Below are 24,862 nucleotides of genomic sequence, written 5' to 3'. Positions count from 1 at the left end.
CTGCACCATAGAGTTTCCAAGGAACGCCTGGTGGACTTCAACTGCCATCCCTTTGGTTAGCAGCCATAGCACTTAACCACTACACCACCAGGGCTTCCAAAGCTCCCTCATGCACCTTATATTCTTATAATTCTCATAAGCCTCTTGCCTTGTTGCTCAGTGGACAATATAGCCTAACCGAATGAGCAAATACATATGATAGCATCAGATGGTGGTGTGGCAATGGCCTAGGGTGGAGGGCGGGTGGTGGCTTCATTGGTAAGGGGAAAGCTTCCCCCAGGTGGGGACAGACAAAGGTGGTAAATTGTGTTGTTGTGTCTTTCAGGGTGGCATTAACACAAGTGTGCTCCTTGGAGGAATCTACGTGAAATCTATCATTCCTGGGGGGCCAGCTGCCAAAGAAGGGCAGATCCTGCAGGGTAAGGGAGGGTGTCTTGTTGAGAACTTGGCACTCTGAAATGTAAGTGCCCTGGACAAGGTGTTAGAGCATCCTGACTCCAGATGCCAGCCTCATCCACACCTTCTTTTCGAGACCTTGTGCACATGGCTGTCCTTTCCTGGTCTTGGTTTCATCACCTGTAAAAGGGAATAATTTAACTTGCCTGCTCATAGGGCGGTGGTAACCTGGTGGTAGAATTCTCGCTTTCCATGCTGAAGACCTTGCTCCAACGCTCAGCCAGTGTACCTCATGCACAGCTACCGCCCAGCTATCAGTGAAGGCTTGGGTGTTGCTATGAAGCTGACCAGGTTTCAGCAGAATTCCATGCTAATATGGGCTGGAAAGAAAGACCTGGTGATTTACCTCCAAAACTCAGCCCATGAATGCTGTCTGGGTCGTAGTGGTCCTGATCCCCAGCTGAGCGTGGGGATTGTGCAGGACTGACCAGGATTCCATTTCATCGTGCACAGGGCCCCCATGAGTCGGGGGCTCAGCTGACAGCTAACAACAACCGGCTCGATAGGGTTAATGTGAGTATTAAATGTTTGTAGCAGGGCTTTGAACCAGTTCATTCTGGTTTGAACGCCTGCTGAGTATTTGCATTTCTAACGAGTTCCCACTGGATGGATGCTAATACTGCTGGTTAGGGACCAGTTCTGAGAATTGATTGTACCTAAGAACCACCTGGGGATCTTGTTAAACTGTAGATTCTAATTCAGTGTACCTGGGGTGGAAATGCAAATTCTCGGTGGTGGTTTGAACCAAGATGGTTAGGTTAGACACCCTGGTCTGTAGTGGTGTAATGGAGTGTAAACCAGTTCCCATTGAGTCATTTCTGACTCGGGGCAATACCGTGTGCGTCAGAGTGGAGCTGTGCTCCATAGGGTTTTCAACGTCTGAGTTTTCAGAAGTAGATCCCCAGGCCTTCCTTCTGAGGCATCTCTGGGCGGATTTGAACCTACGACTTTTCAGTTAGTAGCCAAAAGCTTGACAGTTTATGCCACCCAGGGACTCCATATTTTGGAGAGCATAAGTTGACAAAAAATACAAGATTTAAAATAAGCTTGTTGCTACCTGGCCTTAACTGGAAAACTTAGTGCTTCCCTTTGAGGACAGGGCTTGCACTGGTTTCTTACGCTTTATGTCTGGGGAGGACGCTGGCAAACCTTCTCTCTGTCCTTCCTCGCTTCCCACTGCTATAAAAGAAGGGGGAGAGGGAGGTCTGTTGTTCTCCAAAACTGCCAGGATGGAACCAAAAAGGGCACCTAGAATTTTACTTACCTCCATTGCCCCTAGAATTCCATTGTCCTCAACATCAACCAACATGTCCCTGACCTATTCAGAAATAAAAAATATTCTGGAAATATGAAATAATACCCCTCAATGACTTGAAAATACTATCAAAAGCCATTTCACAGGAAAACAGGAGCAAGGATAAGGTCGTACAGAGCTGGGTCAACCATTTTGAGCCCATAATATAAGGGTTTTTATATCACTGGTATGTTTGGAAGGAGGGAGTGAAAGTGTTACCTAGTGTTCAGAGAGAGGGACTAGTGCTCTGCCCCAGGCTATGATTCCCTCTGATTCCGTAGGCTTCTCGCCTCCCCTCGCTGAGCGCCCCCGGAAGGTTGTGGGGCAGGGCGTGGGAGAAACACTGGGGCATGCTGATGCCGTTTGCCCCTCTTGCAGGTGACCGGCTCTTGCAGGTGGATGGAGTGAGTCTGTGTGGCCTCACCCACGAGCAGGCTGTGCAGTGCCTCAAAGGCTCTGGGCAGGTGAGTGTACCATCCCAGGGTGGGGCTGGGGGGTCCCTTCCTTCTAAAACTTTCCTGGATAACAGCAGGAGCTACAGCTGCCTGTAGGCGGGAGGGAAGCAGGCAGGAAACAAAACAAGATTTTCTTCTTCTCTCTCTCTCTCTTTTTCTTCTTTTTCACTTTTCATTTTATGGGGATATGAAATCAGGAGGAAGCAGACAGATGTTTCTGAGCAGTGAAAGGCTCATCGCCTGCCTGGACCCTGGACTCAGCTGAGCAGTGCTGGTGGGGAGAAACGGCTTCTCTCGCTCACGCTCTCTGCTCCAGCCCCACTCTAGCCCTCCTGACCCCCGGGCTTCCATTTGTTCTCAGGCCTTCTGCCTCCTTGTCTGTGCCCATGATGGCCCCTCCTTGCAGTGCATACCTATTCCCCACGGCCCTGTGTTTATCTCCTCCAGGACCTGGCCAGACTCTGCTTGTATTCTTCTTATTGAAATGGGGTAAAGATTCAGAACACCCATTCAGGTTTCACCCATCGTGTGCTCCTTATCCCATGTGGTGCCAGGTAGCACCTAAAGGTCGCTGCGTGGTATTTGGTCCTCTGCCTGAAGGTGGCAGCCTTTAATTGCCCAGGAAGGTCACCTATAGGCTCCAGCTATAGGGGCCCTTCCAGCAAATGGCTAGGTGTAGTTCTGCCCCTTTCTGCTTTCTTTCTCAAATCAGGTGAAATTTACTTATATTGACAACCTTGGTTGATATATAGCAAGAATAGTCATAATTTTATTAATACCCTCTAAAGGGTGGGTAGTTCGAATCTACCAGGTGCTCCTTGGAAACTCTATGGGGCAGTTCTACTCTGTCCTATAGGGCCGTTAGGAGTCAGAATCTACTCGGCAGCACTGGGTTTGGCGTTGGATTCTTATAAGAAGGAAAAATGATAACATGGCCAATGCCGTGAGGGACATCTCCTATCCCTCCCTCCCCACTGCGTTTGCTTGACTAACTTCAGGTTAGGTGGTGTGTCCTTGAGTAAGACCCTCCCTAACTTCTCAGGCCTGGGGGCATGCCCTTCCCCTCTGCCCCCAGAGCCCCCTGCTCACCGTACAGCACTAAGGAGTGCAGATTCCCTACCGTCCTCCCCTGCTAGGGTACAAGCATCTACAAGAAGAATTGGGGGCTTTTTTTTTGTCCTCTAAACATATAGCTGGTCCCTAAGGCCTGCAGCCTCTACTTCAGAAATGTCTCCCCCATTCCTTCCCCCTCCTCCATCCTATCCTACTGTCAGTGCCCAGCGGAATAAGCCGAGCACGTGGCCCAAGCTCATATCCACCTGTTAGTTACTGACCCGTCTAACTCCCTACTCAGTACATATTTATTGAGCACCTACTACATGCCTGGCACTCTGCTCAAGAAATGGGTGCATGTATAATTGACTGCCAAAACCTTAAAGACCCTGTAGACCTTTGTACTGAACAGAGTTAAAGAAGAAGCTTTACTGGCCTCCTAGGGGTGACGATGGCAGGAATTATCACCCTGGGATCATGGGCCTTGTGCTGAGTGACAGTCGCAGCAGGGCCAAGTCCCCAGAATGGAAGCATGGCATTTCTAAGGAGCTTCCAGGAGGTGCCAAACTACTGCCCCTGGAACCACATTTTGGGTTACAAGGGTCTAGGGTGTATGTGTGGAGAAATCAAGCCAGAAAGAAAGGGGAGGCCAGATCAGAAAAGGCCTGAATGTCATGTCCAGGGTTTGGAGTTTAGGTGATGGGAAACATTGGAGATTTTAATGAAGGGTGTTGCCTAATTAATTTGCATCTTAGACCAATCCATTGGCAACCACCAGGAAGGTAGACCGAAGGAAGCAAAGGCAGGGTCCAGGGAACTGTTTAGCTGGAGCTTGGCACAGCCTAGCTGGGCACTGGCAACGGAGAGGGAATGCAAGAGTGGGAAGAACTGGAGGAGATGTTTATGATGGGGAACTTGCAAGCCTTACAGACCAAATGGCTATTTGGAGGGCAGAAGGTGAAGAGCTGTACAACTCCAAGTGTGGTCCCTGTTGGGTTATGGCCCCATGGGCCGAGACAGCAAATACAAGGGGAACAGTGTTTTAGGCAGAATGAGGGAGGGGACTGAGACGGAGTATGGAGAAGACGATGAGTTTGCCCTTTCATATGCTGAAATGGAGGAGTGTGTGTTAATTCTACGTGTACTTGTCCAATAACCAGTTGGTATCAAGTTGATTCTGACTCATGACAACCCCATGTGTTTCAGAGTAGAACTGTGCTCCACAGGGTATTCTTCTCTCTCTTTTTCAAATTTTATTTTGTTGTTGTTGAGAATATACACAGAAAAACATACAGCAATTCAACCATTTCTACTTGTGCAGTTCAGTGACATTGATTACATTCTTTGAGTTGTGCAACCATTCTCATCCTCCTTTTCTGAGTTGTTCCTCTTCCATTAGCATAAACTCACTGCCCTCTAAGGTTCATATCTAATCTTTTGAGTTGCTGTTGTCAATCTGATCCTATGTGCATAGTTGTTGGAAACCCTGGTGGCATAGTGGTAAAGTGCTATGCCTGCTAACCAAAAGGTGGGCAGTTCAAGTCCACCAGGTGCTCCTTGGAAACTCTATGGGGCAGTTCTACTATGTCCTGTAGGGTTGCTATGAGTCGGAATTCACTTGAAAGCAATGGTTTTTTTTTTCCCCCTTTTTAATTTTTATTGTGCTTTAAGTGAAAGTTTATAAATCGAGTCGGCCTCTCACATAAAAACCCATATACACCTTGCTACATATTCCCAATTGATTTCCCCTAATGAGACAGCCCACTCCCTCCCTCCACTCTCCTTTTCATGTCCATTCCACCAGCTGCTAACCCCCTCTACCCTCTCATCTCCTCTCCAGATAGGAGATGCCAGCACGGTTTCGAGTGTCCACCTGATCCAAGAAGCTCACTCCTCACCAGCATCCCTATTCATCCCATTGTCCAGTTCAATCCCTGTCTGAAGAGTTGGCTTTGGGAATGGTTCCTGTCCTGGGCCAACAGAAGGTCTGGGGGCCATGACCACCGGGGTCCTTCTAGTCTCAGTCAGACCTTTAAGCCTGATCTTTATACAAGAATATGGGGTCTGCATCCCACTGCTCTCCTGCTCCCTCAGGGGTTCTCTGTTGTGTTCCCTGTCAGGGCAGTTATCGGTTGTAGCTGGGCACCATTTAGCTCTTCTGGTCTCAGGCTGATGTAGTCTCTGGTTTATGTGTCCCTTTCTGTCTCTTGGGCTCGTAATTGCCTTGTGTCCTTGGTGTTTTTCATTCTCCTTTGCTCCAGGTGGGTTGAGACCAATTGATGCATCTTAAATGGCCGCTTGCTAGCGTGTAAGACCCTAGATGCCACTCTACAAAGTGGGATGCAGAATGTTTTCATAATAGATTTTATTATGCCAATTGACTTAGATGTCCCCTGAAACCATGGTCCCCAAACCCCCACCTGTGCTGCGCTGGCCTTCGAAGCATTCAGTTTATTCAGGAAACTTCTTGGCTTTTAGTTTAGTCCAGTTGTGCTGACCTCTCCTGTATTGTATGTTGTCCTTCCCTTCACCTAAAGTAGTTCTTAAAAAAAAAACAAACTACCTAATTAGTGAGTATCCCTCTCCCACCCTCCCTCCCCCCTCTTGTAACCATCAAAAAATGTTTTCTTCTCTGTTTAAACTATTTCTCGAGTTCTTATAATAGTGGTCTTACATAACATTTGTCCTTTTGCAACTGACTAATTTCATTCAGCATTATCCCTTCCAGATTCCTCCATGTTATGAAATGGTTCACAGATTCATCACTGTTCTTTACCCATTGTGTGAATATACCATAATTTATTTATCCATTCATCCACTGATGGGCACCTTAGTTGCTTCCATCTTTTTGCTATTGTAAATAGTGCCGCAGTGAACATGGGTGTGCATATATCTGTTCATGTAAAGGCTCTTATTTCTCTAGGATATATTCCAAGAAGTGGGATTGCTGGATTGTATGGTAGTACTATTCCTAGCTTTTTAAGGAAGTGCCAAATTGGTTTCCAAAGTGTTTGTACCATTTTACATTCCCACCAGCAGTATATAAGTGTTCCAGTCTCTCCACAGCCTCTCCAACATTTATTATTTTGTGTTTTTTGGATTAACGCCAGCCTTGTTGGAGCGAGATGAAATCTCATTGTAGTTTTGATTTGCATTTCTCTAATGGCTAAAAATCCTCATGTATCTGTTAGCTACCTGAATGTCTTCTTTAGTGAAGTGTCTGTTCATATCTTTTGCCCATTTTTCAGCTGGGTTATTTGTCTTTTTCTAGTTGAGATTTTGCAGTATCATGTAGATTTGAGAGATCAGCCGCTGATCGGAAGTGTCATTGCTAAACACATTTTCCCAGTCTGTGTAATCTTTTTACTCCTTTGGGGAAGTCTTGGATGAGCATAGGTGTTTGATTTTTAGAAGCTCCCAGTTATCTAGTTTTTCTTCTGCATTGTTAGTAATGTTTTGTATACTGTTTATGCCATGTTTTAGGGCTCCTAACATTGCCCTATTTTTTCTTCCATGACCTTTATCATTTTAGATTTTGGTCTTTGATCTATTTTGAGTTCGTTTTTGTGCTTGGTGTGAGGTATGGGTCTTGTTTCATTTTTTTTGCAGATGGATATCCAGTTATGCCAGCACCATTCGTTAAAAGGACTATCTTTCCCCCATTTAACTGTTTTGGGGCCTTTGTCAAATATCAGCTGCTCATATGTGGATGGATTTATGTCTGGATTCTCATTTCTGTTCCATTGGTCTAGGAATTTGTTGTCGTACGAGTACCAGGCTGTTTTGACTACTGTGGCGGTATAATAGGTTTTAAAATCAGGTAGAGTAAGGCCTCCCACTTTGTTCTTCTTTTTCAATAATGCTTTACTTATCTGGGGCCTCTTTCCCTTCCATATGAAGTTTGTGATTTGTTTCTCCATCTCATTAAAAAATGTCGTTGAAATTTGGGTCAGAATTGCATTAAATCTATAGATTGCTTTGGGTAGAATAGACATTTTTACAATGTTGAGTCTTCCTATCCGTGAGGAAGGTATCTTTTTCTACTTATGCAGGTCTCTTTTGGTTTCTTGCAGAAGTGTTTTTTAGTTTTACATCACTGGTAAGATTTATTCCTAAGTATTTTATCTCCTTGGGGGCTACTGTAAATGGTATTGATTTCGTGATTTCCTCTTCGATGTTCTTTTTGTTGGTGTAGAGGAATTCATCTGATCTTTGTATGTTCATCTTGTATCCTGATACTCTGCTGAACTCTTGTATTAGTTTCAGCAGTTTTCTGGAGGATTCCTTAGGGTTTTCTGTATATAAGATCATGTCATCTGCAAATAGAGATACTTTGACTTCTTCCTTGCCAATCTGGATGTCCTTTATTTCTTTATCTAGCCTAATTGCTCTGGCTAGGACCTCCAGCACACTGTTGAATAAAAGTGGTGATAAGGGGCATCCTTGTCGGGTTCCTAATCTCAAGGGGAATGCTTTCAGACTCTCTCCATTTAGGATGATGTTGGCTATTGGCTTTGTATAAATGCCCTTTATTATGTTGAGGGGTTTTCCTTCTATTTCTATTTTGCTGAGAGTTTTTATCATGATCGAGTGTTGAACTTTGTCAAATGCTTTTTCTGCATCAATTGATAAAATCATGTGATTCTCGTCATTTGTTTATGTGATGGTTTACATTAATATTTTTACTAATGTTGAGCCATCCCTGCATACCTGGTATGAATCCCCCTTGGTCACGGTTTATTATTTTTTTTGATATGTTGCTGAATTCTATTGGCTAGAATTTCATTGAGGATTTCTGCATCTAAGTTCATGAGGGATATCGGTCTGTAATTTTCTTTTTTTTTGGTGTCTCTACCTGGTTTTGGTATCAGGGATATGCTGGCTTCATAGAATGATTTTGGGAGTATTCCATCCTTTTCTATGCTCTGAAATACTTTAGTAGTAGTGGTGTTAACTCTTCTCTGAAAGTTTGGTAGAATTCGGCAGTGAAGCCGTCTAGGCCAGGGCTTGTTTTTTTTGGGGGGGAATTTTTTGATTACCTTTTCAATCTCTTCTTTCATTATAGTCTATTTAGTTGTTCTACCTCTGTTTTTCGTTATGAGTTGGAATCAACTCAACGGCACTGGGTATCTCTGTTTTTGTTAGTTTAGGTATGTAGTGTGTTTCTAAGAATTCATCTATTTCTTCTAGGTTTTCAAATTTGTTAGAGCACTATTTTTCATAGGAATGTGATATGATTCTTTTCATTTCAGTTGGGTCTGTTGTAATATTGCCCATCTCATTTCTTATTTGGGTTATTTGCTTCCTCTCCTGTTTTTCTTTTGTCAGTTTGGCCAGTGGTTTATCAATTTTGTCGAAGAAGCAGCTTTTGGTCTTGTTAATTCTTTCAGTTGCTTTTCTGTTTTCTATTTCATTTAGTTCTGCTCTAATTTTTGTTATTTGTTTTCTTCTGGTACCTGAGGTTTTCTTTTGTTGCTCTCTTTCTATTTGTTCAAGTTGTAGGGATAATTTTTTTATTTTGGCCCTTTCTTCTTTTTCTATGTGTGCATTTATTGATATAAATTGACCTCTGAGCACTGCTTTCACTGTATCCCAAAGGTTTTGATAGGAAGTGTTTTCATTCTCATTGGATTCTATGAATTTCTTTATTCCGTCCTTAATGCCTTCTATAATCCAGTCTTTTTTGTGCAGGGTATTGTTCATTGTCCAAGTGTTTGATTTCTTTTCCCTGCTTTTTCTGTTATTGATTTCTACTTTTATGTCCTTATGGTCAGAGAAGATGCTTTGTAATATTTCAGTGTTTTGGATTCTGCTAAGGCTTGCTTTATGGCCTAATATGTGGTCTATTCTAGAGAATGTTCCATGTGCACTAGAAAAGAAAGTATACTTGCTTCCTGTTGGGTGGAGTGTTCTGTATATGTCTATGAGATCAAGTTGGTTGATTGTGGCATTTAGATATTCCATGTCTTTACTAAGCTTCTTTCTGAATGTCCTGTCCTTCACCAAAAGTGGTGTGTTAAAGTCTCTTACTATTATTGTGGAACTGTTGATCTCACTTTTCAATGCTCTTAGAGTTTGTTTTATGTATCTTGCAGCCCTGTCATTGGGTGCATAAATATTTAATATGGTTATATCCTCTTGGTATATTGTCCCTCTAATCATTATATAGTGTCCTTCCTTACCTTAAAAAAAATTTTTTTTTTTACATAGTTCTTAAAAGAGCATAATGCTCAAGGCAGACATTTTTTACTAGTAAGCTAAACTATTGTTTGGTTTTAAGAAACCTTCAGGAGATATTTTTGGTTTAAGGTTTAAAGATTATCTCATGGCAATAGGGGTTCATCCAGCCCCCTTGGCTCCAGAAAATCTGGAGTCCACCAGAATTTAAAATTCTGGTCTGTATTTTCCCCCTTTCGATCAGGATTCTTCTATAGAATCTTTGATCAACATGTTCTGTAATGGTAGCTGGGCACCATCCAGTTCTTCTGGTCTCATGGCAATGAGGCAGTTGTTCATGGAGGTAATGAGCCACACATTTCATATCCCTCTCTGATTCCTGACTGTCCTCCTTACTCTGTTCCTCTAGGTGAACAGAGACCAATTGTCGTGCCTTGGATGGCCACTTGCAAGCTTTTAAGACCCCAGGCACTGCACAACAAACTAGGAGGTTGGAACAGTACTAAACACGGTGTTAGGCCAATTAACTGGGATGTCCCATGAAACCAAGGCCCTAAACCTCCAAACCAAGGAACCAAATCCCCTGAGTTGTTTGGTTGTACATAAGCAGCCTCAGCAGCTACTCTTTTTCTTTTCTTTTTTGTCATTGTAAATATATCTATCACACAACTTTTGCCTGTTCAACTTTTTATAAGTGTACAACTTATTGACAGCAATTACAATAATCAACTGTCCAACTCTGTCCTTAATCAGTGCAATTTTTTTCCATCACTGTTAGCTCCCCTTCTCCTCCTCTCTCCCACCCCTGGTTACCATTAATAAACTTTGGTCTCTATACATTTGCCTTTTCTTGTCTTTTTATATGAGTGAGGTCATACGATATTTGCCCTTTTGTGATTGACTTATTTCACTCGGCATACTGTCTTCAAGCTTCATCCATATTGTAGGATATATCAAGACTTAATTTCTCCTACTGGCTGAATAGTATTCCGTTGTATTTGTATACTACATTTTGTTTACCCAATCATCTGTTTATGGGCATTTAGGTTGCTTCCACCTTTTGCTATTGTGAGTAGCACCACAAGTCTTTGTGTGAGTCTCTGCTTTTAAGTCTCTTGGGTATATCCCTTGGAGTGGAATTGCTGAGTCATCTGGTAGTTCTATTTTTAGATTTTTGAGGAACCACCATGCTGTTTTCCACAATAGCCATACCATTTTGCATTCCTACCAGCAATGGATAAGGATTCTGATTTCCCCACATCCTCACCAATATTTGTTATTTTCTGTTTTTTTTTTTTTTTTAATTCTTAGCCACCCTAGTGGGAGTGAAATGGAGTCTCATTGTGGTTTTGGTTTGCATTCTCTGTGACGGATAATGATGTTGAGCATCTTTTCATGGGTTTGGTGGCTGTTTGAATGTTCTCTTTGGTAAAATGTCTATTCACGTCCCTTGCCCATTTTATGACTGGGTTATTTGTCTTTTTGTTGTTAAGTTGTTGAAGTTTTATATATATTTTGGTTATTAGATTCTAATCAGATATATGGTTTCAGAAGATATTCTCCTCATCGGTAGCTTGTCTTTTCACTTTTTTGGCGAAGTCTTTTGATGAACAGAAGATTTTAATTTTTATGATGTCCCATTTGTTTATTTTGTCTTTTACTTTTGTGGCTTCATAGGGTTTTCAATGGCTGATATTTTGGAAGCAGTTCTTAGGGCCTTTCTTCCAAGGAGCCTCTGGGTGGAGTTGAACCTCCAAGATTTGGTTAGCAGGCAAGCGTGTTAATAGTTTGCACCAATCAGGGACTCCACTATCCCAACAGGCAGTGAGAAATATGGGTCTGGATCCCAAGAAATAGGTTAGATTGGAGATTTTGATTTGAGACTCAAATGACATAGCTTACTGGAAGCATCAGAAAAAATGAATAAGCATTTGCAAGGTGAGGGAAGTGCCTCCTGATTGCCATATGTAGTGTGAATTGAGTTTGTTAACCTGTCCTTCTAGGTTGCAAGACTGGTCCTAGAGAGAAGAGGCCCCAACACTGTACAGCAGTGTCCTTCTGCCAATACCAGCATGGGAGAAGGACGAGCGGCTGTTTCCTTGGTAACAACCTTGCCTGGCAGGCCCATGAGCTGTGTCTCAGTGACAGATGGTGAGAGAAGACAGAATTGCTTGTTACTATTGTCATGTCATCATGGGCTGCTTTTGAATTTTCAGCTCAAAAGGGAAAGGCAGGGAGGCTTCCTCTGGGTTCTCAAAAGAAAGAGCAGTGGGGGTGATGTTTCTAGCTTTTGAACGGGATGGAAGCCAATCTAATGGAACATGTTTCTGCAAAAAAAAATGTATTATCCCAAAATGATTATCAAGCATAATTTTGCTCCCAGTCCTTAATAAGTCTTCTGATCAGCTGCCAGAGTGTTTGTGTGTAAGTATTTCAGGATGAGATTAGTGTGTAAGGGACATGAGTTTTCTGACCCAAGGTCTACTTTCCCAACAAGATATTTGTAGCAAAGGATCTGAGGAATGATTAGGCAGGCTGGAAGATAAGGGTGTTCAGGAACTCTAGCCTTGTTATCTTATAATTTTTAAAAGAAAACCCACAATCAGTTTCTTACTGAGTTGATTTTGACTCATAGTGACTTCATATGATAGAGTAGAACTGCTCCATATGGTTTTCTAGACTATAATCCTTACAGGAGCAGATTACCAGGTCTTTTCTCCTGCAGAGCCATGAGTGGGTTTGAACTGCTGACCTTTTGGTTAGCAGCTGAGCACTTAATGGTTGTGCCATCAGGGCTCCTTGCAATCTGTTTAGAGTGGCATAATTACACACCTTCTGATGGGTTATCTCTCTGCACTTTCGTCATGATTTTGCTTTCTGCTAAGAAAATGTGTATTTCCTTAGTATGTCATGATTTGGAGGTTAGGCATTTTTCAGTCTCTTTCTAGAGATTTTCAGTCCTGCAGCAGAACCTGTTATAGGCCAGATTGAAGGTAGCCATAGCAGTGGAGGTGCCTGGTGGAGCTGGGAGAACACACATCCGTACTGTTCCTTCTTCCGTTTTTCCTCTGCTCATTCCAGTGAGGACATTTGAGAAAGTGACTACAAAGTGAGCCGAGGATCTCAGATGATGATGATGGTAAAGCTGGTTGTATAGCACACCTTCACTTAGATTGCTTCAAAGGCTTTCACACTTGCCCCAAACCACAAGTTATAAGTGAGGGCTGTATCCCTCAGTTTGTTAATTGCCGACTGGGTTGGTGAAAGCAGACCAAGGGAGGTGCAGAGCCCTCTTTGAGTTTGAGGTGGCCTCGGTTTCAGAAGCTGTGTCCATCCTTGGTGTATCAAGGCAGCCATTTCACCTGAAGTTCAGTCCACCCAGCTAAACAAAACGGCAGCTAAAACATTGTCCATAGAGTTGGTGGTAATTTTCTCCATGATCTAATTACGTAAAATTTAGTTTTAAGTATACTAAAATATGATTGGGATTCTAAAGGTTAGATAAGACTCTATGTGATACAAGTTCTACTGACTGCCAGGGGCATGTATATATGTTATACATATGCATTAACTGTGTCTTTACACATAAACTTTGTTGATTATCTGTAATTGCACTGTCCAATATGATAGGAGGAGTCCCTGAGTGGTACAAATGCTTAACACGCTTGGCTGCTTACTGGAAGGGAGGAGGTTCAAGTCCATCGAGAGGCATCTTGGAAGAAAGGCCTGGTGACCTCCTTCCAAAAAAAACATTGAAAACCCTATAGAGCACAGTTCTTCTCTGACATAGATGGGGGTCACCATTGAGTCCAAGTCAACCAACTGGTCTGGCCTAATATGACAGTCACTTGTCATATGTGGGTATTAATTACTACACATGTGGCCTATCTAAGTTAATAAAATATATACTGGATTTTGAAGACTTAGTATGAAAAAAATGTATAGTGTCTCATTAATATTTTTTCATATCTATTACATGTTGAAATGGTAATATTTTAGATATAGTGGGTTAAATAAAATATATGATTAACATTTATTTTAGCTTTTTTATTTTAACATGGCTATTTGAAAGCTTTGAAATTACATGTGTAGCTTGCATTTGTAGCTCACATTATATTCTGTTGGTAGCACTGACCTATAACACGTAAAATGGACTCTGTCATAAAAATTAGCAAAATGAAATCTTTTTATGTAGAAGAGAAATAATTCATCTATTTGAAAGCTTGCAATTTGAGACTGATCAATGTCATTTGTAATCTACTGAAGGACTTATTTTATTAACATCCCACAATACAGGTCGCAAGTTCGAAGTCAAACTGAAAAAGAATTCCAGTGGTTTGGGATTCAGTTTTGTGCAGATGGAAAGAGAGAGTTGCGGTCACCTCAAAAATGATCTTGTGAGAATTAGGAGGCTCTTCCCCGGGCAGCCAGCTGAGAAGAATGGGGCCATTGCAGCTGGGGACATCATCCTGGCCGTGAATGGAAAGCCCACGGAGGGCCTCGTCTTCCAGGTCTGGGAGGCCAGGAGGCACACAGCTCTGAGTGGAAGCTAACGTCCCGTCCTAGCTGATTCTTCCAGGCCCACTGCCCTAGGGAATCCTCTGAGCTCTCAAAAGCCACACATGGAGCCTGGTCTTTGATCATACAAAGACAGCAATTTGCAGAATATTCTCGCATTTCATTTTCCACTTCGGTTTTTAATATCTGTCCTTGAGATTTGGGGCTATAAGCATTGAGAAGTATTCCCTTTTCATGGTCTCTGTCTTTTTATTAATTACATTTTTTATCTTATGGAGAACAATTAGAGCGATATTATGTATTAGAAGCCTTGCTTTTAACTGAGCTTGACATTGGGGAAGATAAAACACTGGCTTCTGTGTTGGCGAAAGGCCTCTTAGCACACACTCAAGGTGGTGGGATTTGAGAGCCTGAGTGAGTCCCTTTCTGCTCCCCTTTCCATTTCTCTGTTACTTTACTGCTTTTGACACATAGTGTTACACTGATTGCCCTGCGTATGATCAAAATGTACTTTAAAAAAAGGGAGCATTTAAAGGGGACACTTCTCAATACTTATAGCCCCAAATCTCAGTGAAATATTGACTATATATCAGTTCAGATTCTGGTAGAGATCGAGTGACCAGAGGAGAGTTTAATAAAGGTGTGGACACTTGCTGGGAAGCTCAAGGGAGAGTATAGAACTCTGGGGCAAGAAACTGTGGGGTGCAGTTACCCACCCCAGGCCTGAAGGAGCCTGGGAAGGAGCAGTTACCCAACCCCAGAAATGGAGAGGACTCCCTGACGTGAGTGATGGCATCAGCCGAGGGACACAGTCACCTCATGGCAACCCGACACCCACCTCCCTCTTCTCCCTGTCTTGGGTCCCCTGCCCCTTCTCCAAGTAGATGAACCCACACAGGTACAGGTGAAGTGCACAGAGCAGAGTAGACAATATGTGCCTGAATGGAGAGGCCCTCCCTTCAGCCATCCATCCTTCTACCCAATAACCTCTGAATAGTTTGTGAAGAACCGAAGACACAGAGACAGAGAGTTCTGTGGTTGTAGAGCTCACAGTGTGGGTGGGGACAGACAAGGAAACCACAGTGACTGAAGAAAACAAGTACTACAGAGAGAAAAGCCCATGTTGCAGTCTGCCCCAGAGAGCCAGGGAAGGAAGAGGGTTCTGTGAAAGTCCCTTGTGGCTACGCAGGTTTGAAGTAGAGTCTAGATCAGTGGTTCTCAATGGGGATGATTTGCTAGTGCACTAGGCAATGTCTGGAGGCATTTTGGGTTGTCAGACATGGTGAAGGGAGTATCCCAATGCCATCTAGTGGGATTACTGTTCAGTATTCTACAATGCACAGGATGGCCCCTACAACAAAGAATTACCTGGCCTCGCATGTCAATAGCACTGAGGTTGAGAAACCCTGATCCAGGTAGGAAATGGAAGGCCTTACAGCCAAATATTAGAAGAGGGACTCAAGAAAGAAAACCTCATGCCCTGGGGCAGCTGTTGAGAGGGCAGCTTGGAGCAGGAGGTTCAGCAGGTGGAACTTGAAGGTGGGAGCACAGAGAGCCAGAGGGAGAGAGGCAGTGGCAGTGAGGACAGGCTCTGCGTGCTGGGTCATGGGGGTTAATGCTGAGGGGCACCACTGAGAGGGGTCAGCAGGAGGAAGACTTGGCTATGTCTGCATTTTGGAAAGACCACCCTTGAGCAATGTGGAGGGTGGCGGGTGGCCCTCGAGAGGGCAGGGAGCAGGGAAGAAGCTATTGCAATATCGTGGGTGAGAAGCTGTGAGGGCCTGAAGTGAGACGAAATATGGTGGGAATATGGGAGCTGAGAGTCAGGTTTTAGGGACTGCCAGGTGGGGAGCCTACACAATTGGTGGATTAGTGACCTCTTAGATGAGGGTGGGCTGGGAAGGAGGGAGACTGAGAGGGGAACGGTCATTTGTGTGAGTCATATTTCTCTCTGAAGAAAAGGCATCGGCCTCTGCAGACACTGCCACTAAAAGCCCTGGGCAGACACAGGCCGTTTCCAGCCCAGCATCTGTGCATGGCCCACGGGGTGGGGGTGGGGGGCAGGCTGGAGGCCTCGGCTTCTCACACTTTTGGGAAATCATGTTCACAGCATTGTTCTCCAAAGTTCTCTGGAGCCAAGAAACAGATCAAGATGGGAGAAGGTGGAGGAAATGACACCAGAGAGATAGTGGGGAGCAGAGAAGAAAGAGAGTCCGGGGCTCTCCTGGTAGCCAGCCCACAGGCAATGCCCAGCCCCAGCTCAGACAGTGTCATTTGGTCTCTCCTAGGAGGTGCTCCATTTACTGCGGGGGGCCCCTCAAGAAGTCACGCTTCTCCTCTGCCGGCCCCCACCAGGTGCACTGCCTGAGATTGAGGACGGGTGGCAGGTAAGATGCAAAGCTGCTGCTCTCTACACATGGTTCATGTTCAGGCATTACCTTTCCTGTCTGGTGGACCCTGAGAAGTCCAACTTTGCTTGTAGGTAGGGTCAATGCCACCTTATTTTACTGGGACATCTGACCCCATTGGGTGCTCTGAAGCTGGGATGGCCCTTCAGACTGTCCGAAATTTTGGCAAGAGCGACAAGACTCTTTTACCCTTGTATCAACCAGTGTTGGAATGTGGGCTGCCCCGAGGGAGGGGGCCTGACTTTGGGTGAGGTAACTCCCTTCAGCTGAGGGCAACTCCTGACCTTGAGAAGCATACATATTAGTCTATGGTGGAAGATAGAAAAAAAAAACAAGTATGTAAATAATGAAATAAAGTAATTTGAGATAATGACCAGTGTAATACTATAGAGAGTCCCTGGGGTTTAGCTAGTGTGTGGTCAGCAAGGTCTTATTTGAGACCTGATGATAAGAAGGAGGTGGCCATACAAAGATCTAGAATAAGATCATTCTAGAAAGTGCAGAGGCTCTGAGACAAGAATGACATTTGAGTGGCAAAAAGAAATCAGGTGTGCCTGGGCTGTAGCGACTGAAGGACAGGGTGGAAGGGAAGAAGTTGTAGAGATGGGCAGGGACCAAATCAGGAAGGGCCTTGTAGCTCATGGTGAGGTACTGATTCCATCTTGTCTCCAAGGGGAATCCACCAAAGGTTTAAGAAGGAGAGTGGCCTTATCGGGTCCATACCTTAGAAAGATGATTCAGGTTGCTTGTAGAGATGGGCTGGAGAAGGAAAACCAGTTGGGAGCTATTTCAGTCATTTGGGCAAGATATTATTGTGGCTTGGACTAGGATTGTAGATGAACAGTTGGTGAGAAGTAGTAAGATTTGGAATATATTTTAGAGGCAGAGCCCATGGGATTACTGGTGGATTACATATGAATATAAGAGAAAGAAAGCAAAAAATGGTTTGGCTTGAGCGACTGAACAATGGCAGTACCATTTACCAAGCTGGGGAGCAATTGTTTAGATAAAAATCCTGGCTCTCACACTGATGTGAAATGAATATATGTTAAAGATTTTATTTAATTTATTCAGTGAGAGAAACAGCAGGTAGATGTTATAATTGGTTCAAGAGAAATTTTAAAGAACGATGTATTTATTTATAGAGCCACAAAAGAGCTCAAAGACAATGAAAATGGACGGCTAGGAGCAGATAACACAGAAGGTTGTGCTGTAGACAAGGCATAGTTTTCTACTGAAACCCAGAAGGCTGAGCAGTGATAGCTGGTCATAGAGGGCCATCAAAATCAGAGCTGAAAAGGCCCTGTGTGTATGGAAGCCATTGTTAAAGAGAAATTTTCACAATGTTAAATTTGTATATGAACTCATAAGCTTATTATACAGTTCATGAACCAAGGAAAGTCCGAAAGTCAGACCAGAGTTCCGAAGCTTGGTACAGGCAGAAAACCTTTTGTTTAAGGGTAGACAGTCCTGATTAGCTAGCTTAGGTTTCTATTTCTGGGAGAGTCAATTGATTGACTTGGATTTCAGCTCCTGGGAAAGCTAGGTATTTATATGAGTGGAAACTTAGGTTTTGGTTTACCTACTTGGGGCTCAGCACAGGGGCTCCATTTTGAGCCTAGTTCAGTCAGTTTTCACCACTGAGGCAACTTAACTAGTGTTTGGAGAGGTGAGGGGGAGATCCAGAAAAGGCATCACAATGGTAGGGCGGATGAGTCTGAAGAATGCTCTATCTTGGATAAGGACAGATGAAGACAAGGAAACTTAGACTAAAAAAAAAAAAATGCTTGTTGGAAAGTGGGATAAAATGTCATTATTACTTCTCTTTTTATATTTGTCTAAAATTCCAAATATTTTTCATAAAAAAAATAATGCTCACATTTATTGAGAGCTTCCAACGGTCTCCAGGCTAAGGGCTTAGAGATGGTTAAGTATGTGGCCCCAGGTCCCAGTTGGAGAAGTGAAGGAGCTAGGATTTTAAGGAAGGTAGATGGGCCCCAGAGCCCATCTCATAATTTTGATCTACTTACTATCACATAGAAAAAAAAAAAAAAAAACTTTTAATTTTTTAAAGATGTAAGTTTTAGATTTTGCTCAGGTGTGCCATGGCTCCAGTAATCTTTTCCATTCCTTTCAATAGACGCCCGCACTTTCAGCAGTCGAGGAATTTACCAAGTCAACAGGCACTGACTCGGAGCTGAGCCCCAGCCTAGATCAGGAGGGCAGCCCGAGAGACGGTGCCTCCCCAGACACAGGGGAAGGCCTGGATCTCAGGCCAGAGTCCTTCCATAAGGTGCTCTGGGACCAAGACACCCACCTAGAGAGACCTTGGGCCTCTTGCTCGACCCATCCTTGTCCTCAAGATGCCCACATTCTTTTATACAGACTTAAGCAGGAAATGGATGCATCGCCTTCAGCTACCTCCTTGGAGAAGGAGGTGAGGCAAAACTGCTATTCAGTTTGTGGTATCAGGAGATTTGAAAGGTAAGAACCACCACGTTAACAGACATTTTATGAATTCCATGCCTTTCGTTGTTAGAAATTATAATCGAGCAATCAGTAACTGTGCTCGGATGCCTATTTCACGAAGCAGCATTCTAGGCATTTGGAGGAGAGGTGAACCCATGGAAGAAGCATAAGGCCAGGAGCTGCTGCAGCTAGAACTTGGGATCTCTAAGGGAAGCAAACCCCACACAGACCACAGGTGCCCTCAATATGCCTCAGAGGCAACAGGTAGCAGGTTTTTTTTTTTAATCAACATACAGCCCTTTGTCCTGCACCCCTCCAGGCCTTTTAAAACAATGTGGTAAGTAAGTTTCTGTATATGTGTCTTCATTTTTATTATTAATATGATGCTTTATAATCAACACCTGCTTTAAGAAAAAAAAAGACATCTGCATCTCCAAAGCCAAATGCAAACATTCATTTTAATAGCCATTTTTAACTGAATCTGCACTTTGTTTCCATCCAACCATTTGTGTTTCTAGTGCTCAGCCCCACTCTGATGGAAAACACTTTTCAATTCCACTTGACAAGTATTTATTGCACTTTCTGAAGGTGCTTGGAAATGCTAAAAGATAACCAAAACTGAAAAAAAAAATGAAACTTAAGGTTTATTTTGAGCAGTTATTCTATATGCATATAGGGATACCATTCTAATTCTAAAAAACAAAGCAAATGAACAAACAAACAAACAAACAAAAAAGCCTCCATGTAGGATAGTTACAATGAAGCTTATGAAAAGAAGAAGGAAAAGAACAGAAGATCTACAATTGGCCAATCTTAACATGATTCACTGAACCCTGCCCCACCCCCCTTTACTAAGAACAACTGATACCAGGTTACTAGGTGGTATCTGGAGCCCTGGTAGTGCAGTGGTTAAGAGCTCAACTGCTAACCATAAAGTTGGCATTCGAATCCAGTGGCCACTCCTATGTGTAAGATTCGATGGCAATAGGTTTGGTTTGGTTTCTGGTTAGGTGGTGCCTGGCCTGGCTGCCCCTTCCCCCATTATTTGCACAAGTCTTTTTTTAAGTGTAGTCTGTAGGTTTAAAGATGATAAAAGGTGCCTCATCTCTCAGGAAGCAAGGAAAATTACCTAAAGTTACATTTTGTTTTGAATTAGATAAACTGAGCTAGCTTATGGTTAACGATGTCTTTGTCACAAAGGGGTTTGCAAAGATTTAATCACTGTATTCAACTGAGCCTTATTAATACTCTTTAAAAACAAGTAAATAGCTTACTTTAAAAACGAATTAATAGTTTTACAGTTTTTGGGTCAGGCTTTTACTGTTAATTTTTGGCTTCGTGGGTAAGAAAAAAATCCACTGCGGACGTAAGATGTCTGTTATTAATTTTTTTTCTCTGACAGAAACTTGGTACCAGCAGAGGGAGTACAAGTGCAGGCTAAGCGACTGCTTCTCAGAGCTTGCTAGCTAGCTGCACAAACACCAAGCAGGCAGATATTCAATAATAAGAGTTTGTGGTTTGAGACTACATAAACCCGCTGTTAAAAATCAAAACTTACCAAAATTTGAACACAAGGTTTATTCTGAGCAGTTATTCTATACGCATTTAGGGAGATAATTTTGATTCCAGGAAAGCAAATGGCTCGAAGAAGCTCGGTGCAATGAGGCATATAAAAAGGAGAAATATAGACGATCAACCATTGGCTAATCTTTTTTTTTTCCTTTTTTTTTTAAATTAATTTTTATTGTGCTTTAAGTGAAAGTTTACAAATCAGGTCAGCCTCTCATACAAAAATTTACATACACCTTCCCATACACTCCTAATTGCTCTCCCTCTAATGAGACAGCACACTCCTTCCCTCCATTCTCTCTCCTCATGTCCATTCGGGTAGCTTCTGTCCCCCTCTGCCCTCTCATCTCCTCTCCAGACAGGAGATGCCAACATAGTCTCATGTGTCTACTTGATCCAAGAATCTCGTTCTTCACCAGTATCATTTTCCATCCCATGTTCCAGCCCAATCCCTGTCTGAAGAGTTGGCTTTGGGAATGGTTCCCATCTTAGGCTAACAGAAGGTCTGGGGACCATGGCCTCCGGGGTCCTTCTAGTCCCAGTCTGACCATTAAGTCTGGTCTTGTTATGAGAATTTGGGGTCTGCATCCCACTGCTCTCCTGCTCCCTCAGGGGTTCTCTGTTGTGTTTCCTGTCAGGACAGTCATCGGTTATAGCCGGGTACCGTCTAGTTCTTCTGGTCTCAGGCTGATGTAGTCTCTGGTTTATGTGGTCCTTTCTGTCTCTTAGGTTCATAATTATCTTGTATCTTTAGTGTTCTTCATTCTTCCTTGCTCCTGCTGGGTTGAGACCAATTGATGCATCTTAGGTGGCTGATTGCTAGCATTTAAGACCTCAGACACCACTCTCCAAAGTGGGATGCAGAATGTTCCCTTAATAGTTTCTATTATGGCAGTTGACTTAGATGTCCCCTGAAGCCATGGTCTCCAAACCCCTGCCCCTTGTATGCTGGCCTTGGAAGCATTCAGTTTATTAAGGAATCTTCTTTGCTTCTTGTTTAGTCCAGTTGCGCTCACGTCTCCTGTACTGTGTGTTGTCTTTCCCTTTACCTAAAGTAGTTCTTATCTGCTATCTAATTAGTGAATACCCCTCTCCCTTCATCCCTCCCTGCCCCCTCTAGTAACCATCAAAGAATATTTTCTTATCTGTTTAAACTATTTCTCCAGTTCTTATAATAGTGGTCTCATACAATATTTGTCCTTCTGCAACTAATTTCACTCACTATAATGTCTTCCAGATTTCTCCATGTTAGGAAATGTTTCATGGATTCATCATTGTTCTTTACCAATGTGTAATATTCCATTGTGTGAATGTATCATAATTTATTTATCCATTCACCCACTGACGGGCACCTTGGTTGCTTCCAACTTTTTGCTATCGTAAACAGAGCTGCAATGAACATGGGTGTGCATATATCTGTTCGTGTAAAGGCTCTTATTTCTCTAGGATATATTCCAAGGAGTGGGATTGCTGGATCGTATGGTAGTTCTATTTCTAACTTTTTAAGGAAGCACCAAATCAATTTCCAAAGTGGTTGTACCATTTTACATTCCCACCAGCAGTGTACAAGTGTTTCAGTCTCTCCACAACCTCACCAACATTTATTATTATGTGTTTTTTGGATTAATGCCAGCCTTGTTGGAGTGAGATGGAATCTCATTTTAGTTTTGATTTGCATTTCTCTAATGGCTAATGATCATGAGCATTTCTTCATGTATCTTTTAGCAGCCATTGGCTAATCTTAATGTGGTTGATTGAACCCTGTCTTCCTCCCTGTACTGAGATCAACTGCTATTGGGTTATTTCTGACCTGGCTGCTAATAATTTGGCCCTCCACCTACCTGCGGAAATCCTGGTGACATAGTGGTTAACCAAAAGGTCCACAGTTTGCATCCACAAGGTGCTCCTTGGAAGCTCTATGGGGCAGGCCTACTCTGTCCTACAGAGTTGTCATGAGTCTGAATCGACTCAATGGTGATTTTTTTTTTGGTGTCCATCTGCAGCCAAGAGACTTTGAGATTTAAATTAGGAGGTAATGGTTTGTTGAATATCCTTTTCTAGCAAGATAAGACAAATTTACATTGTTGTAGAGGTTTTTGCTGGTTAATATTTGGTTTCATGGATAAGAAAATATCAAAGTAAGATGTCTGTTATTAATTTTCCTCTTCAACATTTCCGCCTTCTGATTATGATTCAGTTAAATCTTTGATCACCAAGCATTGCAGGCACCAATCTGGGTTTCTCTGGGTTTCCTAAATACTGTTTTGTGGGATACCTTTTTGTGAAACATGTTATTCTTGTTGGTTCTTTAGCTCCTTCTCTTCATTGTTCCTCTAGTCATAATGAGACCATTTGCTGTACCTTTGGTAACTGCTCATAAGCTTTTTACATCCCCAGATGCCAGGCACCTTAGTAGCTTAATATAAAAAATCACAATGAGGAGAATTTCACAAGCCAGTGGTCAGAAAGTCTTGTCTGGTCCACTAAGCCGAGTTTCTTAACCACGACCACAAATTACCAGAAAATGCACGAAGAGCATCTGCAGCACGTGTCGCAGCTCTAGTCGTGAACTGCTGGAGCTGGTCTCAGTATATTTCCACTTAGGTGTATTAACATGTCCACAACAACTTGTGTTTTTTTTTTTTTTTTAACCAAAGTACAAATTTCGCCTTAGGAAGTAGGTAAATAATCAAGAACTGATCTATTTTAGTCTGTAATTATCTTTGTATGTACTATTTCAGAGAGAGAGCATGTACAGCATGGCCTACACTATTAACAGAGCTACTTTGATATCATTTGTAACGTTGAAAAAAAAGTATATTTATATTTTATGTAATTTAAACCAATTTCAGTAACTAAGGGTATTATGGCTGTTATACCCTTTACCATCAAGTTGATTCCAACTCTTAGTGACCCTATAGGAGAGAGTAGAACTGCCCCATAGGATTTCCAAGGAGCAGCTGGTGGATTTGAACTGCTGACCTTTTGGTTAGCAGCCAAGCTCTTAAACACTGCACCACCAGGGCTCTATGGCTGTTATAGAACAGCCAATTAATGTTCTCTTTTTGTCAATGGACTCATTTGATAGCAGTTAAGTCAACTATTCAATGGCTTCTAGCCTTAGCCTCTCTCATATTTCCAAAGTTTCCTTTTGGTCAATTGCTTATGTAGAGAACATAAACCAGGTAATAAGAACAATTTTAATCTGTAAATAGAAACCAGACTCATTTGTTGTCTGTGGTTTCTCAAAGATGATAAACAAAAAACAATTTTCAATAGTCCGCAAAAGCTTGCCATAATTTCTGATTGAAACATAAAATTTCTCTCTACCATCATTCTCCATTCAATCAAAAGACAATCTCAGAGCAAAGTTTTTCTTGATTTAAAATACAGCTGTTCCTTATTAGTTGCATAGGTGAAGCAAGAATGATAATTTATCTAAACTGCCTGGAAGGAAGTTCTGGCCATACCTGATTCTCTGAGCACCATTCTCAAATATGACATTCCAGTCAAAGCTTGGCTACATAACTGAGATTTCCAATTATGCCTTGTTAACAAGGCAGACAGATTCTTATTGAATTTATGCAAATAACTATATTGACATAGAAAGTAAGAACATGCATTAATAGTTTACTAATCCCTGAGGGACTAGGGAGAGAGAAATGATGTTTCATCTTTGTTTGTATAAACATATCCTATAAGTTATGGCTAGTTTAGGAGAAAAGAGAAAATGATTTCTTACATTTAGGAAAAAAATAAAAAAATAAACAGAACATTAAAACATCAGTAATATCTTCCCCCATAAAATCCATAATAGGCTTTTAATCCACTCGATCCTATAATTAATTTCTGTTCCATTTTTCCTGGATCAGCAGTCGTGAACCCATCAAATTCTCCATAAAAACTCTGGAAATCTCAATTCAGTCCAGTGGTATAAGCAGTGCCATTTAGAAGCCTGTGTCCAAATACCTGGCATAGTCCTTTTTAGGGGCCCCTTTTGGTGAAAAAAACTCTGGCCTGTGGTTTATTGTGGGTGCTTTCAGGACATCAATGTAAGAACTATCTGCAGATGATAAGACTTAAAAATAACATGGTTAATTTATTATTGATAATAATTCATGTAAGTGAAAGACCTGATGAGAATTGATTAAATAGTAATGCAAAGCAAAATAAGTCAACCCCAAATAAAACTTCAGACAAAATATCTCTAAACATCGTGTTAACATTAATTTCTAATTTTTGAAAATGGGTGATCAAAATCTAGTGAGAAAAAACTTCAGATGTAACATAATAATCCAGAGACATAACAAAATATGAACACAAGGAATATTGTTAGGATATACCAAGAATATACCAAGATGGGAAACCCTGGTAGCATAGTGGTTAAGTGCTATGGCTGCTAACCAAAAAGTCAGCAGTTGGAATCCACCAGGCGCTCCTTGGAAACTCTATGGGGCAGTTCT

The 24,862-nt window shown here is 42.3% G+C and overlaps 1 protein-coding gene across 10 annotated transcripts in view; it reads left to right on the top strand.

The window, feature by feature from the left end:
* Positions 1-24,862, top strand: part of FRMPD2 (FERM and PDZ domain containing 2) — a 229,655-nt gene that overhangs the window by 108,930 nt on the left and 95,863 nt on the right. For all 10 annotated transcript variants that reach the window (XM_049854931.1, XM_049854930.1, XM_049854925.1 and 7 more), the window contains 6 exons: positions 326-419; positions 2,129-2,214; positions 11,439-11,586; positions 13,732-13,946; positions 16,242-16,340; positions 18,502-18,845. In XM_049854931.1, the coding sequence (XP_049710888.1) occupies positions 326-419; positions 2,129-2,214; positions 11,439-11,586; positions 13,732-13,946; positions 16,242-16,340; positions 18,502-18,845 (986 nt within the window). The remainder of the gene's footprint in view (positions 1-325; positions 420-2,128; positions 2,215-11,438; positions 11,587-13,731; positions 13,947-16,241; positions 16,341-18,501; positions 18,846-24,862) is intronic.

This window comes from Elephas maximus, chromosome 16 (genome assembly GCF_024166365.1).
Source record: "Elephas maximus indicus isolate mEleMax1 chromosome 16, mEleMax1 primary haplotype, whole genome shotgun sequence".
In the NCBI taxonomy this organism is placed as follows: domain Eukaryota; kingdom Metazoa; phylum Chordata; class Mammalia; order Proboscidea; family Elephantidae; genus Elephas; species Elephas maximus.
The sequence above is the reverse complement of the archived record's forward strand: the minus strand, read 5'-3'. Positions and strand labels throughout refer to the sequence as shown.